At 37.8% G+C, this 19769-nt stretch overlaps 1 protein-coding gene across 3 annotated transcripts in view; it reads right to left on the minus strand.

The window, feature by feature from the left end:
- Positions 1-309: 309 nt before the first annotated feature.
- Positions 310-19769, minus strand: part of LAMA4 (laminin subunit alpha 4) — a 142034-nt gene continuing 122574 nt past the window's right edge. For 2 of the 3 annotated variants that reach the window (XM_032484720.1, XM_014561530.2), the window contains exons 31-38: positions 12167-12354; positions 10752-10941; positions 9833-9988; positions 8406-8565; positions 6570-6700; positions 5016-5109; positions 4422-4541; positions 315-774 (exon numbers count right to left, since the gene is read on the minus strand). In XM_032484720.1, the coding sequence (XP_032340611.1) occupies positions 629-774; positions 4422-4541; positions 5016-5109; positions 6570-6700; positions 8406-8565; positions 9833-9988; positions 10752-10941; positions 12167-12354 (1185 nt within the window). In that variant the 3' untranslated portion in view covers positions 315-628. Of the gene's footprint in view, positions 775-4421; positions 4542-5015; positions 5110-6569; positions 6701-8405; positions 8566-9832; positions 9989-10751; positions 10942-12166; positions 12355-19769 lie in introns of all 3 variants that reach the window. The other variant, XM_006187390.3, reaches the window with a different exon arrangement.

The raw sequence follows: 19769 nt of genomic DNA on the forward strand, positions 1-19769 counted from the left end.
TCAAGGAAGTAAGGGGAAAAAGTAGGCATTTATTTGATTGAGGCATTCTTTTTTTCTTACCTAGAAACAAATTATATTACCATTTTCTGATAATTTGTTAGAAATTTACTTTATTAAATCTTGATAAACCTAAAATATTGTTGCTATACTGATAGACCAAACAAAAGTGCTAAAAGCAAATCTATCATCTAATTTTAGATTTTCTGTAAAGTAGTAAATCTTTTCAGGATAAAGAAAGTATACCAAACATATTTTGGTATAGATTGAATGTTATCTTCCCTGAAAGAAAGATGAATCTGAGAATCTAGCCACACTTTAAAAATGTGTGCCAGTGTTTATTTAGAATCCCTTCTATTTTATTAGAAACAGGAACAGTAATTTCACCAGCAGGAAGTAATACAATACAGGTAAGTTTAACGCTCCTCTGATTGTTGCCATGGCAGACATTTTGGATCCAAGGTAAGACTCCAAATAAGAAATAATAAACATCCAATCCCTGATGATTCATTTAAGTTCTGCTCAACTAGATGAAAGCTTCCACTGAGAGGAAGAGTTGCCACTCCTCCTGGCTGGCTTTGTGTTTCTTTCAGTGCTCTAAAGAACTTTGTGCTTGGGCAGCGCTGCTGTGTCAGGCTGCTGGACAGGAGGTGATGCTCACTGCGCCGCTGACCAGGGCTGCTTTACTGAAGCTCACTGGGCGCCCGTCAATCACAAAGTGACGGATGCAGCCTGTGAAGGGTTTGTCAGGGGCCAAGCGCGGTGTCAGTAGAGACTCTGAAAAAAGAAAGAAATGAAACAAAGATTGCAATTGAGGAATTCCAAGCCCAAATATTGTTTTGTGGCAAAAAAATGCAATCATAACTGCTCACATTATCAAGATGATTCACATGTGAAAGATGGAATATAGTAAAAATTTACATGTTTTTTCAGGAACATTATCTGCTTTTGAAGTAATATGAACATGTGATAACTTTAAAGTTTTGCCATGTTTTCCATGATCAAATTTCTGGGTATAATTCAGCTGTATATTTACCACTGAAATTTACCACTTACATGTAAATCTTCAGCAATTAATTTTCAGGATCTCGCTATGCTTTTTAGAGTTAATTTCACCTGGGCTTCACTTATTTTGTGTGATTTACTGAGAAAGGGGAAATTTTAACTTCCACACTCTTTTTAGACTTTGTTAATGTTTCTGTTTAATTTGTATCATTACCCTTCATCCTTAATCCTCCACATTTTTGCCAAGCTCATAAAATATAATGAGAAAATAATGAATTCAAATAAACTAAGTTTTAATTTTTCTGAGCTCAGGGCTTAAGAACTACAAATGGATAATGATAACTAGCCTAGTCTTTGTGTGGGTACAGGTGCCCTGGGACATGCCAGGGGAATTTTCTCCCCTTATCTTAATTAGAGATCTAGAAGAAGCCTTATGCTTATTAATTGCACAGACACAATTAAATGTGTTGAGATGATAGAAGCAATATAATTTAAAGCAATTTAGAGAGCTTAGAAATATCATGAAATTAAAATCCATTTAGTCAAAGCTTATTATTATGTACAAAACAGCTATGTGAGTAATAGCAGATAAAAGATGGAAAATACTTAGAAGTCAGTAACTCAGGAAGGAACATAAAACAGGGCAGCAAATTAAATACCATCAAGCAGCTATAATAAATTTTCTAAGCAATGTAGATTAAGAATATGCAGAAGCTTTGTATTGAAAATAAATCACGGAAATAGCATTTCATATTTAGAATGATAATTATCAAATTTTAGATTTAGAAGGGGCCTGAGATCAATTTCCTTTGTCTCTAGTTTAGTATGACTATACATATTCTTCAAGCCTACTCAGGTTATTCATCATCAGAATAAAGATGAATGAACAAGAAAGAATATAAGGGGTAGAAACATCTATTTCTTCTGTTCATTTTGCATACTAGTTTTAGAACATGGATTTTGATTCTGCCCAAGCTCACCACCCTTTGGTGTGAACATTCCTCAGGTTGAAAGCCTGACTATACACAGAGTAATCAGGATTTTCAGTAGAGGAATGAATAGTCATTAACTCAAAAAATTCTTTAACTTCTAACTTTGACTTTTAAATGATAATACAGTAAGGTTTAGTTTTTTGGTGTATATATAGTTCATTAAATTTTAATGCATTAACTTTTTATATTGATAGAAATAATGTGTTACCAGGGTTCTGCCTGGTATAAGAGAACTGGACGGCATTCCAAGAGGCTTCAGCACACATAGGAGTTTTATTTATGCCTAATTTCCTTTAGTTATTCTTTTTCATGCCCCAGTTTCTGATGTGATTTTAGTGGAATTAATCTTGAGCAGCTCAAATGATGTAATTAATGACATTCGGCTTAAATCATAATTGCTTTTGTTCTAGGCTTGCTGGCAGGATTCCTGGATGGAATTAAAAGCTGCAGTGCTGCAGTGGGCTGGTGGGTAGGCCCCTTTGGTCTTGCTAGTTCCTGTGTGCTGGCTCATTAGCTAACATTTGCTATTCATTATATGTCTCAGGCAGGCTGAATTCGGCTTCAGGTATATCTTGCCCACCCAGTTTGTGGAGCTTAGCAACTCTCGCAGTGAGAGATGATGGCAGTGTGTAACGCAGGGATGAAACACTGAAAACAAACACAAATCAGGGAGACAAATATTTGAAAGACATAGTAAGCACTGTCAGTGCAAAAAACAAATACTGTAACTTCCTGAAGGGAGGGCCATGCTTGTTTTGTCCATCTCCTGGAGCCTAGAACAGCACTTAAAGAGACAGACACTCAGTACCTATTTGTTGTGTGTTAAAGTCATAATCTCTGGCAGCAAGGAGTGTGCTATTTAGCTTCAGCAAGTGGTATGCGTAGTGCATTCTAGGAGAAGAGGGGGCATGTAAGAAGTCTGAGTTGGAGCCTCAAGGTCAGTAGGAGTTAAGTTAGGGGTGAAGCAGGAGATGTTGTTCCTTGACAAGGTACTAGGGAGATCAAGGAAGAACATTTTCCAGAAATTGAGACCCTGTGCACTTGTGCAAAGGCCTGAAGCAAAAAGACCATCACTGACCACTCAGAGAACTGCAAGTCCCAGAAGGTAAGGGGAGAACCTACAGGCAGAGGCAAGGATCATTCAGATGGTCAGGACCTTGCATACTATGCTGAATCTGATCCTGTAGGCCTTTGAGAAACTGCAATATTTTAAACTACGTTGTGATGTCCAGGAAGAAAGCAATGTGCGGAAGTGGAAGAATGGATGGGACACATCTTCCGCTCTGTACCTGCATGAAGTGCAATGTGGTCTTTGTCAGTATCCCTTTCAGAAGCAAAGCCAGGAGCAGGAAGGGAAGACTAAGGAATGGAGATGGGATTAGACGGTGGAAGTAAAGGAGAGGAAGGGTTGCTTTTTGAGGGTTTCAAATATTCCATCAGTGAGTTTCTGCTATTGTCTATAGTAGTGTTTGAAAACTTTGTGTTACAAAGCAGTAAAGTGCTTAATTGCCACTTTTTTGCCAGTACTCAAGATCAGATGCTTAATCTTTCTCGCTCTCTTAATTAAAGCATTATTTGCCTTTACACAGGTCAGTCTAAAATAGTCAAGTTGGTTTTAACATGGTTAAAAACCACGTTAAGTTTTTCCTTACAATCCCCACCACATTCCAGATGTTAAAAGCTTGATTTTCCTTCTCTCTAGATTTAACATTTGGTTTTTCCAAGTAAATGAAGTGTGTGAAACAAACACTTCCAACATAAGGTCATGGACCTACTTTAGAGGTTTAAAATGATTGTGGGGGGTCCACAAGTGTCGTCCTATCACCATCCTGGATTATACACCATTCTGAGCAGATGACAGCTGTGATGTTACTGATGATATTTACATACTGCAGCTGGGAACCTCTCTTAGGGAATGTCACTATGTAGAAACAACAGAACTTATGGTCTGCAGCTGTTTTCACACTTCAGCCTAGTCCTGGATGGGAAGAACTGTGTATTCTCTCTTAGAATGGAAGGGGAGCAATTATCAGCAAACTTTTAGTTCTCCAAGGTTCTCAGACCCTGGAGCAGTATTAGTAAATGACTTTTCTTAGTGTTAGAGATAGAACAGAGTAGGTGTTTCATTGAGTGTGTGTGAGAGGAGGATATGTAAAGGGAAGAGAGAGAAATAATTACGCACATATGGCAGAGGGAGAGTAGTATCTGGTGGTTAGAATGCTGGGTGTAGTTATCTGTTACTTTGTTCTGATCCTTGGATAAGGATTCATAATTGTCAGTATACTTTTTCCTATGAAAGGATATTGTATATAAAATCCTTTGAGTTATTAGGTGAGTTATGAAAACACACAGTTCAACACTATAATAATTATGAGAACTTACTGTTTTTTTGGATTCGGAAACTTGTTGCTTTTAAATAGCTCTTACCTGGAACACCTCCAACAAACACAGGCTCCCTGTGATCAACCGGTTTTGGATTCAGGGGTCCAACCACATGGTTCACTTCAGAGTCTACATCCAACTGAACCACATTTGAATCTCTAATAACTGAAATACAGGGAAAAGAATGGTCATAAGTAGCACTGGAATGATTAATTTTCACATGAAAGGGAATAATTTAGTACAGTTACAGTGGTTTTATCTATTTCAGAATAAACCCCATATTTTCTTCTGGTCATTGAAAACAGCATTGTCTAACCAAGCAATCACTGTAACATTTTCCTTTGAAATGCAGAATATTTAAGATACTCTTACCACTACTTTTTTGCTCCATAAGTTATGCATTATTTAAACAACTTTCTAAGACTACTTTGACAGCACTCATATTTTCAAATCACATGTGGATTTAATATACACATTTTAGGACAGTAACGTGATTTTCTCGGCCACTTTTAAACTGTCATCTATCACCTATTCTGTCATATAAGTTATAGTGTAAGTTCTGCCAAATCCTCATTCCACAGGTGGGTGTGTAGTAGGCTCACTTTATAAATGAAACCCAGGACACTTAGCTTTTCTCACCTGTAATTCTATGCCACCTGCCATCACAGAGACTCTGCTTGGGTGTTACTGAGGTGGAAAAGTCTCTGATGCCATTGTTGACTTTTACTATGACCTGCAAAAGACAGGGCATGGTATAGAATTTAATTTCATGTCTCCTCATTGTGATAAAACTAAATCTTAAAAATTCACCACAGGGAAAGTACTTTAACATCCCCACATGATTAGCTCTGCGATTTGAACGCAAGGGGTCACTCTTCAGTAGGCTAGAGCAGTTTAAACTGCACCTCGGAGAGAGAACACAATGACACAGGAGAGAAGAGAGAGAAGAGGAACAGTAAGATGACAGAATTAATTCCTTAATTTTAAAGATAGAATGTGTTACACAAAGCAGGTTAAGACACTGATGAAGAGCATGGATGCTGGAGCTATACTGCCCAGGTTCACGTCTCAGTGCTCCTACTTACCTCACTCTGTGCCATGTTTTCTCATTTGTAGAACAAGAATGATGATTAGAATACCTACTCCACTAAGCTACTAGGGGGATTAAACGAGTTAATCCATATAAAGCATTTAGAACAGTATCTGACACACAGTAAGCACCATATAAGGATTTGTTTTATTACTGTATGGTTTAATAGAATATACTGGAACTCAAATAAAAAGCAGTTATATTAAGTTAAGGACATCACTGAAAATATGCTACTTTTCCCTTCATATTCATTTGAATACTTTCATGAAAGTCCTTTAGTAGTATTATTTAAGGAGACAAGTGGTATTTAATTACAACAATTTTTAAATTTTTAGCAGCTGAAAATATGTGTATTTAAAAATATATATTATATACATATACAAAGTATATATGTATATAATATATATTATTTAATTATTATACAGTATTATATAAATATACACATACAGGTAGACATCTGGTATGCATACATATTATAGATGGATAAAAAGATGTTTTAGTGTTTTTTATCTTTTTTCTTTTTTTAAACATTTTTTAATTGAGTTATAGTCATTTTACAATGTTGTGTCAAATTCCAGTGTAGAGTACAATTTTTCAGTTATACATGAACATACATACATTCATTGTCACATTTCTTTTCGCTGTTGTTTTAGTGTTTATTGATAGCTGAATGTTTGCTGCTCCTATTTTATTGCTGAAAAGTTCTCTTCCGATTTTTTTAATTATTAATGATTTTTTTTAAGCTTTGCCACAATTTCATGGCTCTTTGCTCTAATCAAATCAATTCCCAATATATGAATCTGAATCCAAATATCACCTGCATTTAAATTTCATGTTATGGGGGGGGTAGGTATAACTCAGTGGTAGAATGCATGCTTAGCATGCATGAGGTCCTGGGTTCAATCCCCAGTACCTCCATCAAAATAAATAAAGTTTCCTATGTATTTAAAAATAAATAAATTTCATGTCATAGCTTCTCCGTTCTTTGTTTTTGCCCCAGTTAGGAAAGACTGATGAAATAATTCTGTGAACTAAAATCTGCTTCAGATTTAGAATCCAAAATCAGAGGAGACAGACTATTAATACAATCTTTAACACACTACCTGCCCATTTTTCATGTGAACATTTAGGTATTCCCCGTTGACACTGTGGCCATGAACAAGGGTTCCAGAACTGCTTCTGGGACGCACTTCAAATGCAATCTCAAATTTCAATCCAATATTGAAAGATTCATCTGTGGAGAGAAAGACTATTAGTCTTAAGAATAGCAACCTAAATTTTGTAACTCCAGTGTGATTTCATTATTGTATATTTTTGTATCTGTTTTTGAAAGTTTGATGCATTTTTCAATAGGTAAGTAGAAAGTGTCATTTTTCATGTCAAACACACTATGGAAAGCTCTGTGGAGGCCTGGGATTACAGCATACCACTCCTGTTGTGCGGCGTGTGGTGGGAACAGCATGCTGAAAATACAGTGTGGCTATGGGAGCTCAGGTGAGGAGAAATTGATTCCAGTTAGCATGACCATTTAATATTTCAAAAGTGAGAAGAAGGAAAGAGAAAACTTGGAAAAGGAGGTAGTTTGAACACAAGTAACAAGGCTGGAATATTTGGAGAGCGCTGCAGAGGCCAGCGTGGTGGACGGTACCCTGCAAGGGTGGAGGGAGGCATGGTTGGGTGGGGAAAGCAGGTGGGAGTCACACTGGGAAGGGCTCTTGTGCTCCAGTATGGGAAGCTGAATTTACTTTGCAGTCATTGAGCAAGAAAGCTGACTTGATCAGATCTGTGTTTAAAATAATTCTTAAAAGATAACTGGTGCCAGTGTTACAGAGAATTTGGGAGGAAAAAGAAAGTGAGAGTAGCAAAAGCAGTTAGGAGCTGTGATCGCAGTGATGCCAGAAAATGAATTCTTCTTAAGAATAGCTGTGTTCACTCCAAGAGACTCGCTGCAAACCAGGGCATCTTAATAATGTTCACCTGATGTATCTCCTTATAAATCACTTTTAAATTTCTCCTGCTATTAATTAATGTTTATGGAAAACATAAACTGTTCAGGTTGTTATGCTTTGCAAGCTGTCTAAGACTTTGAGTTCTTATCACTGAAGTTCAATAAAGGGCTGAGAAATGTGCCTGTAGGTATTTTAGTTGGGACAAAGAAGGAGAAAGGAAAGTAAAATCATTAGCTAGACAAAGAGAGGAAACATAGCCTCTGGTTATTCTGCTGGGCATGGGGGTGGTATAAGAAGGTGTACTTGGCTACACTGTAATGTCTTTATTCAGGGGATGTTGAGGGCAGGGAGCAGTGGTTTTGTACCCTTCTCCCATCTTCCTTCCCAGCACCTATCCTGCTGCCTTCCTCATAAATGGTTGCTCTATACAATGCTGCTGGAATGGACTGGATGGTGACTGTGTGGAGTCTGTTAGGATTTCCCTGGCATAGGGACTATCATACCAGAGGTATACAATAAAATTTTTGTTGAGTGAGTGAGAGAGTAATACTTGAGGAGAATAAAAATTCAGAAATAGTGCTGTCTGCTGGCATTGCTGGCAAGGGGCGGAAGTGGAACTTCCCTTAGTAGGGACAATGGGTGACGCTTAGAGGGAGCAGAGAAAGACTTAGAGAGTGAGGTGGCCAAGAGCCAACACAGATTAGACCATAGCACAGCATAGGAGATTCTAAAGTGGCCAAGGTGATCTGCATCCAGAGGCTTGGCAGCTGTGGAGAAGCTCTAGCTGGGAAAGCAAACGGGTGGGCATGGTACCGGTATCTAGTTTGGAGTGGTGGAAGGGGAGAAAGGTGGTCCTTATGGAAAGAGGGCACGTTCTAGGGCTGAGTAAGTTTGGCACTGTGGTTTTTAACTTTGGGCCTAATATCCCTGTTGGCCACCTCCAGGAAAGCAGTATTTCATGATTCATGTTTTAACATATGTAATTGTTACCTAGGACCACATATCCTCCTTCTGTTGAAAAGTATGTTCCTGCTTCCATTGGACCTTCAAAACAAGGAGTCACACTGAATGTCTGAGAAGCGGAGGTGATGGAGGCCCCATTGAGCTGGAGACTGCTGAGACAGCCACTGAAACTGTAGACTGAGTTTATCTGAGAGAAGAAGACATTTCTTAAAATCCATTTCTCAACACCCACAGATGCACCAAAGGGAAACAAAATGAAGGGATTTGAGTCCTGAGAGAAATCAAGTAATTTCTCGTTTTAATTATCTTAGCTGTCTGAATGATCAACAGTTTCCCAGGTAGTTGTTTTTAACTATTTTTCTGAAGCTGGAATTTTGTATTTGATGATGTCAACCTTCAGTAATTAAGTTATGAAAATGTTTACATTTTTCATCACAAGATAAATTGCAGCTGTGGTTTTCCAATGTAGTATTAGAAACGTCCTAGTTTATTTTTCTTCTAGAATGACAGCTGTGCCCTACTTCACCTAATGCTGATGAGGGCTAGCAAAGTTCTTAACTGTTAAGTCTACCATGGTTAAATGAACAGCAGAAAGCTTGCTTCATTAGCTGTTTTGTGGCTGAGCATTTATCATACCACAGGACGTGCAGCATGGGCCACTTTGGACAACTGATTTCATACTGCTTTGGAAATCTTTCTTTTAAAGAGCTTATCATGGAATTGAGGCTTCTTACCTAAAATCTCATTAAACAAGAATATTTTCCTCTTTTTTGCTTTATTCACATATATTAGTGGGTCTTAGAAGTATATTAATTCTTTGTGTTAAAGTCAAATCTATATCTACGTTAAGATAAATTTAGTCCTTTGATGCATTCCTTTATTGCTAAGTATTTTTTAAAGGTACAATATTTTAAACTTTTAAATTACAAAAAGAACTTTTTTTTAAAAACTATATCCTCACTTCTCCCCAGGGGTAACCATATTTTTTCCTTGCACATTTACAAATTGTGCGTATGTGTAAGAAATGAAAATGAGATCATAGTTTACATAATAGCCTGAAAGTCTTTTTTTCCACTCAATAATATGTAATGGAAAGACATGCTTTCTTTTGGGGGCTTTTGTTTTCACACTAGAAGTATGGGTACCTGCTGAACAAATGAGTATCTCCTTGATATGTAACTTTTCATGACAGTTTATACCTCTGAAATGTTTTTCATTTCACCCCTCCTTAGAATCAATCAAAAGATCGCTCTGGGCTTTGGAATGCCACAGGGCAGACAGACAACTGCAGGACAATACTCATTTTGATATCCCATCTCCAGTCAAACTACTTTTTGCTTTTGCCAGTTTTAACATTTTACTTTTGCCAGTTTTCTAATTGTAAAATGAGGACTGGATTAAATGATCTTCCAGCTCTAAAGGTCAGTGGCTCTACTTGATCACTCCTGGTTTACCTGGACATTTTTCGCAGCCCTTCCAGGAGCCACACCTCCCAAATAAATAGGACCCTTGATTTTCCAGGCAGCTCCAGTAGGAGGAAGACTTTCTTCTAGGACTCGAAGACCATCAATTATCAGTCGGCCGCTGCTCTTTTCCCGAATAAATATCACCTGGATGGAGAGAACAAAAATAGTGCATCTCTAGTACATCCCCAAATTAGGGGGAAGGTTGTGTTGCCTCTCCTCCTAACTTTGCTATAGCAATGTTACAGAAGTTTTTTAAAAAGTGGTCCTTTCTCTGAAGGTCAAGAGTTTGTCTCTTTAAAGCTTGATTTAAAGTTACAGACTTAAAGTTCTGAATACAGCTTGTATTCAGCAGAGTTCTCTATGAAGCTCTCCCCAGCTGGCCAGCCCACATGCCCTCTCTCCTAAATTTATCACAATTAATTGTAATGCAGCTGACATTGCATACTCTTTTCATTACATACACACTGATTTGCTTCAATATTTAGGCAGTTCTCTCTGTTATATTCTGTCTTCTTAACAGATTTATTCTTTGTACATTCCATACTTTAGTCCATAAAAGACATGCAGCAATCATTGAAAATTTAGACATTATAGGCAATGGGGAAAAAGATTCAGTCAAGTGAAAAGTCCTTATAAACCAAACCAGTTCATGCTGGCCATTGATCATTTGTTTAAAATAATTGCACTAGAAAAAGCTGATCTGTCAAAAAAAATACTCAGACTGTATCTCTTAAGATAATATGCTTCAACATTTTTATAATGAATTAAAGTTTTTGAAATTGAACTCTGAACATATAGTAACAGAATTTTTTAAATGGATGTTTCTGGAGAAACCATTAGTGTGGTATTAGTTCATTTGACAATGGTGGACATTTGCTGGTAATAATATTCTCTGCCTTCAACTTACATCATGCCACAATCCATCATTGTATTTCTCTTGGCTTCTAATCTTCAGTTTCTTATGGCCAACATTAAACATGAAAACCAAGCGGCCGTGGGCTAAGAATAGAGTCATGAAGTCATTCTCTTCTTGATCTGAGACATAGAAAATCATCCCATGGGAGGAGCGTGTTTTCAGACGAATGGAAAACTGAGATCTGGTAAATGAGAAGAAAAAGCTTACTACCTCAAATGAGGCTGAGGGTGATCTCTAACTTCCCAAGCAAAAGAGTGTGAGGAAAAATAAATAAGTAGCCATCCTATCTAATCCCAAGCACCATTACTTGTAATTCTCCCTTAGTATTATTAGTGAATATTGGGTAAGCACTGCTAGTTCTCTACTTTCTCATACAACAGAGATACATCCCATGTTTATGAAAGTGTTGTTTCAGTTAAGGATCGTATCATGTCTTGCTTTGAAAATATGGTTGCAGTTAGTTTAGTAAAAATCTTTACGTTAAGAAAGTTTCATGTGGACAAAATACGAGTAAGTAATTAATATGCATATATCAGTTTGCATAGAAAAATATGATTTGTGTACTATCTAAAATACAGATTCAATTTTCTCCTAGTAGAAATTAATCAATGGATATCACATGCTAAAAACAACTACAATGTGTAGAAATTAAATAAAAATTTCTAGCAATTTAGCTCCAGGCCACAGATAAGATACATTTATTAGGCTAATTTCCAGTTTGATTAATTCTAAATTTTTCCTGGAGAACACAAAATACTGCTTCTGCCTATGAGGTAAATAGCAAATCAGAAGGTGTTAGGGGTTTCTTTTTGAATGGCCTGCCTGTGTAAATGTTTGAAAGAGCTATGTAAGACCTATGTAAGAATGCTGGGGTTCTAACACTTTAAAAAGAAATCTTCAATAATACTAAGTAATCTGGAGATTTGTGAAATACCAGGAAGAGGTGATAGACAGACTTTAGAGATAACTTGAGGGCCAGTAGAGCTATAAGCACACTTGTATTTTCACTGTCTTTCCTTATTAACCTTCCCGCAGTTCAGATACATTCCCACTTACCACAATCTGAAAGCAATTTGTATGGGGGAGGGAAGGTGACAGCAAGGTTATATGATGAGTCATTCATTTGAAACCTACCCCATCTTCCTTTCTTTGTCTTTTCTTTTTGATAAAATACAGCAAACTCCTAGGAGAATGCTGTTTTATGCACCTTACTTTTGGCAAGAAAGTCACAGAGACCATTATTTATTGGACAGTATGAATCGTGTACTACTTAGTATTTGCTTTGATGATAAAAGAATACAATTAAGGTGGCACAGAAAGATTACAGAGAAAAGATGACATATGGCAAAGAAGGATGAAGCCCAGCCACGGCATTAAATTTCTGAAAGGATAGTGTGTTACTTTACTTTTCACCAAAATCTCCTTTTAAGTGTTCAAATTCTTGGCGGCTGTTGGCTGTTCCTCCATACTGGTAGGCATGCTCTATTGCTCTAGGGCTGTTGGAAAGGTGGCAATGAGAATCTCTTGGAACATTCCTCTCTAGGAATTTCAGGCCAGCAGGATCCCATGAAGGAGCATCTTTACTTTTCTCTCCCTATCAGAATACGAAATGAATCATGTAAGTGATAAAACTGATATATTAGTAGCAAAAATTCATTTTTGATTTTCTTAATCACTAATAATAATAATAATAAATTAAGAGGATAGTATTTGTGCATTTTCCATTCATGAAGTATTAGGCCTCTCTCTTCCCACCCTCTGCCACTGAAAGGGAGCAGGACCCTGTGAAGCTCCCACCCACCCGTGCCTCTTATTTATAGAAAAGCTGAAGCCTCCAGGCCTCCCTAAATCTTAGAAGAGTGGTCTCGTGCAGTTGATTAAGGCTAGTCTCCAGGCTTTGGGGAACGGCAGTGCCTCTGACCACGTATCTCAACGATTAACTGAGATTACTCCCCCATTTCCCTTTAAAACTTGGCTGAACAGAATCTTAGGAGATGGTTTTTTGGGGGGGATGCTGGGTCCACCAGATCGTAGCCATTCTGGTTAAAAGCAACTTTCCTTCTTGTTACCAAGGCTGCTGCCCCCAGGATCATACACCTGCCCCTCCCTCGACTAGAAACCGATTACTATTATCTAAGTCTCAGGAGGCAGCTACTGAGAAGAAACAAGAACTGGTTAGAAACCACAGAGTCCAAGAGGATGAGGGATTTGACTTCCAGTGGACTTTGAGCCTCATTATACACTCACTGTAATGTATTAACACACTAAATGACACACCCACCAGGGCCATGACAGTTGACGATTGCCATGACAACAACCGGAAAAGCCCACATAAGGACTGAAAAACTCAAACAAGGACTGATTGGCTCTATCACACCCGGAAGGAGGACTTGATGGCAGAAGTCTCTCATAAAAGTCCGCGTGGCCAGACCTGGGCAGGAGTTTTCTCTACTGGCCACTCGGGCACCTCTTCCTCTCTGGAGTGATTTTCTTTCCTTCTTCCTGTTCTAGCACTTTCTTTCCTTCGTTTTCCTTTTTTTGAGAAATAAAAGCAGTTTCACTCTGTCCCTCTGCCTCAGCTGTGAATTCTTTTCAGCCAGTAGGCAAGGACCCATATTTTGATGGGCCTCCTAATTTGGGGGTCTCACTACCGGCTAACACCACCACTGGCAAACATTAGCAGTGGCTGCAGCAGTAACAGCAGCAACAAACAACAACAGAAGATGTTAACAAACCCGAAATTCTAGTCTGTGACAGTAAAGCAGAGTCGAACTGAAGCTCTAGAGATAAGTGCTCTGCCATTGAAATTAAATGCACATCTTAACCAATGGTAAAAAATGAAAAAGTTGGCAATAAAATAACCTTCAGAGACTCAATCAACTAATAAGTTCCTCATACCATAGGCAACAATATCACTTTACTATACATATTATTTACACATGACGTATAAAAAGTTCACACCCTTAGGAACATCTTCAAAATATTTAAGAATATTTTTGGTGATAAGATCTGTAGCAAACTTTTATGTGACAGGATACAGAAGGATTTTTAAAAATTATCTTGTGCTCTTAAAATTGTATTACTCATTTTAAAATTTAGAGTTGTGAAACTAAAGACTAATATTTAATGGTTATTTAATCAATTTCTGAAGCAAAAGTAAGTGCAAGTAAATCTGAGCATTCAGTCATTTGCTCATTGACTGAAGCAAATTTTATTGAGCACTTAGTAGGTAGGAGTGAAGGGGGAAGAAATCAGTGTTTCTGCGTGCCTTCTATGGGCAATGTGTGGTGGGGAATAGAAAGTTGAGTGAGAAATGATTCTTGTTTTTTAAGAAACTGAAAACTGATTTGGAGGAGTAGGTTTCTGCACAGCAAACTGGAAGACAGGTTGTTGCCAGACAGAAAGGACCTTAGATGATTTGGTAGAGGATGGGGTTTATTTTTTAGGTGATGAGGAGCCATACAATTTTGAAAAGCAGGGAGTGCCCTGCTCTGACCCACTTAGGAAGAAAGCTTGCCACAATGCTAGGGCAGAGAGAGAGGAAATATTTGGAGGTAGGGAGAGCTGGAGAACACAGCAGGAGTCAGGATGAGATACAGAATTAGAGGGGAAAGGACAATTTCTTGTTCAGGATTATTGAATGAACACACATACTTAATTTTCTCCTTCCCTAATTCTCACTGAAGTGTCCGAAGAACTATACACATAAAAATAAATCCACAGTAGTCCTGAAAATCTAGGAGGGTTTTTACTAGCAGAACAAAGCAGTGTGGAATTTCCAGAAGATAATAATACAGATTGATAATAAACTTTAATCTCATACGGGCAAAAGATAAGACCTCCATAAAAATCAGTGTTCCAGGCAAATACAAGAATTACCCTCCAAATCCAAGTACAGTGGGCAGAGGGCAGACCAGCTCTGCCAGGGCTCTGCTCTCAGGGCAGCGGCTCCCACAGTCGGGTTCTGGCAGTGGAGACTCTCTCACTGGTGGTTAGATTGGAGAAAGTGAAGTGGTGCGCAGAGACTCACTCATTCTAAACAAAAGTCCACCTGGTTCTACCATCGCTTCTTCCCTTCCTCACATAGCTGTCAGGACTAGAACCTGATTCGTTGCTACAGAAGTAAGGTTTCTCTCCTGAATGGAAGAAATACACCCAGTCACCAATGTGTTTTTGGCCCAGGCTCTCACCTATAAATAATGGCCATAGCTTTATGGATGGGCAGAATGGGTTGGAGTGGGGATTTGGGGAGACTCTTTTTCTTTAACATATCTTAGGAAATTTCCGCTGCTCCACACTGTATTCCAACGTTAGTGGAGTAACAGGCCTTATAACGGGAGATGTGATCACCTTTGTCTCATTGAGGGACAAAGCTGGAAATGCTTTGCATGTGGCCTGGAGGGTGGGGGTGAGAGATTGGTGGGGTTAGGGGACTTTCCCCAACTCTGGCTGTTCCTCATTCTCTCCATTCCTATGGAGAGGCTCTCACTTTTTCTCAACTAGTGCATCCATTTAGCTGTGAGAGGAGAGCAACAGTGAGTTAGACTACAGGGGCTCAGCAAAGTATGGCTTGTTGGACCACGAGTCTCAATTTACCAGCCCTGCCTTTCTCTGCTTCAATGTGGGAATATACGGACTAGGACCTGTCTCTTGTCTGCTGCAAAAATTAATAAAATTTACATATGGCAACCAAATACTCTAAATCCTCTGTGAATATATGCTCTGAATGACAACAAGAATGAAAAGTTATAATTTAATCAATTACTTTGCTACCATATAACACAGAGACTCAGTTTACTATACTAAAATGGGTATGTGTGTGGGGATTCCCACTGAACCCCACTAGACTTTGATTTTACCACTGTAATTTTTTTTTTCTCTGAGGGTCTGTTAGTTGCAAACCAACTGGTGGTACCAATTTCAATTTAGCAAGGTTCTTTTGTTTCAGATTACAGCCAGACTGAGCTACTAAAGACAAAGAGGGTAATGTGTTATATGTTATAAGGATACAGGAGTATCTTCCACAATCCAAGAGAAGATAATACAGTGAGGTCCTACCAGGGGCAAGAATCAGAAATTGGAAGGCTGGGAAGAATCAAGGGACTCCTTTTCTGGATGTTTCTGGTATCTTAGCTTTGTTTTTCAAAGAGTGTTTGCTTTCATTCTTTTCTCTGCAGAACAACTTTCTGCCTTTTTTCTCTTTCTATGAAACAGCTTTCTTTCTCTGTGCATGATTAACATAGAGCTCTTAGGTTTACATGTTTCCTATTCAAGGACTGGCTTATACTCTGGGTTCTAAGTATCCAAGGAAGAGAACTTGAAAGTCCGGCTTAGTTCACATCATTTGCCCTGGTCCAATCATCTATATCCAGGCAGATGAGGTCACATACCTAAAATATGAGGCCTGCCTGGTGGGCAAGGAATCAGTTCTCAGAGAAGGGAGTGATTGGCTAGATACTCTAGAATGGTGTCTGTTACAATGTATCAAATGTTCATTATCACATTAAATACCAAATAAGAAACTACTTTCCCAAATAAATTCATAAACATAAAAATTATGAAAAATTTTCAGGTTGGAACATAGGTGGTAAGACAGGTATTCTTATATACTCATGGGAGAATATCACTTGATGCTACCTTTTTGGAAAGTAATTTGCTTTGATCCTCTAGGACTATATCCTAAAGATGAATTAGCAATATGATCAAATATTAATGTATAATGATTTTCACCCATAAAAGGGAGAAAACTGGAAACAACTGAAAGACTATTAATGGTTAAATGAATTATAATAAATGCTACTGTAAAAATAAATTATTATAAGTTCAAATTGCTATAATTCAGCATTGATAAAAATTTAAACTAAAGGTCAGAAGTTTTTCTTTGTAGCTATTTAAGAAGCTATTGAGACATGAGTAAATACAAGAGATTAGCAAACACTGACATTCTAATTACCAAAATATGTAAGTGAAATCTATAGTGATTCTGTATCTTCTTATTACAAAGTTGCATTTCTAAGCCTTTTTACCAAAAAGGCTAAGAGGTTTTCTAAAATTTTTTAGTTTGTGCTAACAGTTCCAGGGGCTGTTGATTGTAACCCTGAGACTGTGAATGTCTGTTAGGAAACTACACTTGATAGATTCATATAGAAATCTGTATTCATTTAAATGGATAAACTGTATTTGCTTTAGAAGGTTGATTTTCATTATGAGCCTAAGATGTTAACCTGCTGCCTATGATCCACTGATCAGCACTCAAGTATAAATTTTACCATGAATAAATGAAGGTGACAGTAAGATTCCATCAGAATTTCAGTCTACTCTGAAAAATCCTTCATAGTATCCTCTAGCAAAATCCTTCATAAAAATCAATGAAATTATCTCTCTGCCTGAATGGTTTTAAAAAGTCTTCCATGTGAAACTTAGGAAGGGATCCTGAGAAACTACTGAGTTTTGGTTACACATGAACAAAATTATTTTATTAACATTGGTAAACAAATTATGTGTGAACAAAGAAGCTTCATGGAGATTCTAAAAAGTGGTCCACATAAGCTGAAATAAACAGGGAAGTATTCAAGAAAGAATGGTCAGTGAGAATGATCAAAAGTGAGGAGCTAGTGGGGATGCTGCCCTCTTGCTGATGGTTCAGAAGCCTGCCTTGGAAGGAAATCAGATCTTCCCTTGAAAAGATTCTCAGCTTCACTAGCATTCAGGGAAATGCAAATTAAAATCACAGTGAGATGCTATATTTGTCCATTAGATTGGCTAAATCATAAAAATTTGGCCATATCCAGTGTTAGCAACTGTGAGGGACAACTGATTTTTTCTTTTTAAAAAAATTTTTATCATTTTTTTTTTAAATTTTGGGGGGAGGTAATTAGGTTTGTATTTATCTACCTTTAATAGAGGTACTAGGGATTGAACCTAGGACCTCGTGCCTGCTAGGCATGCACTCTGCCACTGAGCTATACCCTCCTCCAATAGAGTCTTTCAAATGCTGTTTGTGAGAGTATAAATTAGTATTGCTTTAATATTGAAAATATATATTCACTAAGCCAAGCAATTCCACTTTTAAGAATCAAACCTCCAGAAATACTCACAAGGCTTTATAAAGATTTAACAGTGAATATTCTATGCCAAGCACTGTGCTAAGAGCATTTCATTCATCAACTCATTTAATCCTTATAACAACCCTATGATGCAGAGAGCTAAATATTTACTGCATACCTATTATACACATTGTTCTAAACTCTTAGAATACATCAATGAACAAAACAAAGAAGCTTGCATTCTAGCAGAGGAAACAGACAATAAATAATACCCATAATAAATAAAGTCTATATATTTAAACGTGATAAGTGCTATGGAAAAAAGAACAGCTAGGAAAAGGTAAAGGAGGTTGGTAGTACTGGTGGAAGGCAGGAGGTGGTCTGGGGTATAAAATAGGAGCTAAGATACATAGACAGCTCATACGGTTTAACATCAAAAAAAAAAAAAAACAAACCTGATTAAAAAATGGGCAGAGGAACTGAACAGACATCTTTCCAAAGAGGATATGCAGATGGCCAATAGGCATATGAAAAGATGCTCAATCTCTCTAATCATCAGGGAAATGCAAATCAAAATGACAATGAGATATCACCTCACACCTGTCAGAATGGCTGTCATCAAAAAGAACACAAACAACAAATACTGGCAAGGATATGGAGAAGAGGGAACTCTTGTACACCTTGGGTGGGAATGTAAATTGGTATAGCTACTGTGGAAAATAGTACAGAGGTTTCTCAAAAAACTAAAAATAGAACTACCATATGACCCAGTAAGTCCACTCCTGGGTATATATCCAAAAAACCCAAAAACACTAATTGGGGAAGGTACATGCATCTCAATATTCATAGCAGAATTATTTACAATAGCCAAGTTATGGAAGCAACCTAAGTGTTCATCAACAGATGAATGGATAAAGAAGGTGTGGTGTACACACACACACACACACACACTGGAATACTACACAGCCATAAAAAAGAATGACAGTTTGCCATTTGCAGCAACATGGATGGACTTGGAGGGCATTATGCTAAGTCAGACAAAGAAAGACAAATACTGAATAATATCACTTATATGTGGAATCTAAGAAATACAACAGATTAGTGAATATAACAAAAAAAGCAGACTTAGATATAGAGAACAAATTGGTGGTTACCAATGGGGAGATGGAAAAGGGAAGGGGCAAGATAGGGATTGGGGAATGGGAGGTACAACTACTGGGTGTAAAATAGGCTTAAAGATGTATTATTGTACAACACAGGGACTGTAGCTAGTATTTTATAATAACTAAAAAGGGAGTATAAATGGGGACTATAGCCAATATTTTATAATAACTAAAAAGGAAGTATAACCTTTAAAATTTGTGAATCATTATATTGTACATCTGTAACATATAGCATTGTACAGCAACTATACTTCAATTAAAAAAATAAATTAAATAAAATCGGGGTTAAGGTCAGCCTCAATGAGCAGGTAAGAGTTGGGCAATGAATACAAGTCCTATTTTCAATTTCCCTGTACACCGGTTAGCTCTGCTGTCATAGCAGCCTACCTCTACCTCTTTTATCACCCATCCTGAGAATGTGCTCCATTAACTACGATGCAGGAGGAGTTGTCCATGCAGACATTTGGGGAAGAGTGGTCCAGGTAAAAGGAAAGCTCAAGTGAGGATCTTAAGGCAGGAGTGCATGTGGCCTGCTTTAGAACCAGCCAGGAGACCAGTGGGAGGAGAAGAGCGAGTGAGGGAAAGAGGCCTGGAATATATAGGGCTTTTAATGACATTGTAGTGACTTCAGTATTTACTCTGAGTGCAGTGGGGGACCACTTTGAGTAGAGGAGTAACATGATATGGGATATTTATAAGGATCTGGTTGTTGTGCTAAGAATATACTTTTGGTGAACAAGGTAGAAGCCGGGAGGCCTGTTAAGAGGCTATTACAGTAATTCAGATTATTGGGAAATGAT

The sequence above is a fragment of the Camelus ferus genome, chromosome 8 (assembly GCF_009834535.1).
Source record: "Camelus ferus isolate YT-003-E chromosome 8, BCGSAC_Cfer_1.0, whole genome shotgun sequence".
In the NCBI taxonomy this organism is placed as follows: Eukaryota; Metazoa; Chordata; class Mammalia; order Artiodactyla; family Camelidae; genus Camelus; species Camelus ferus.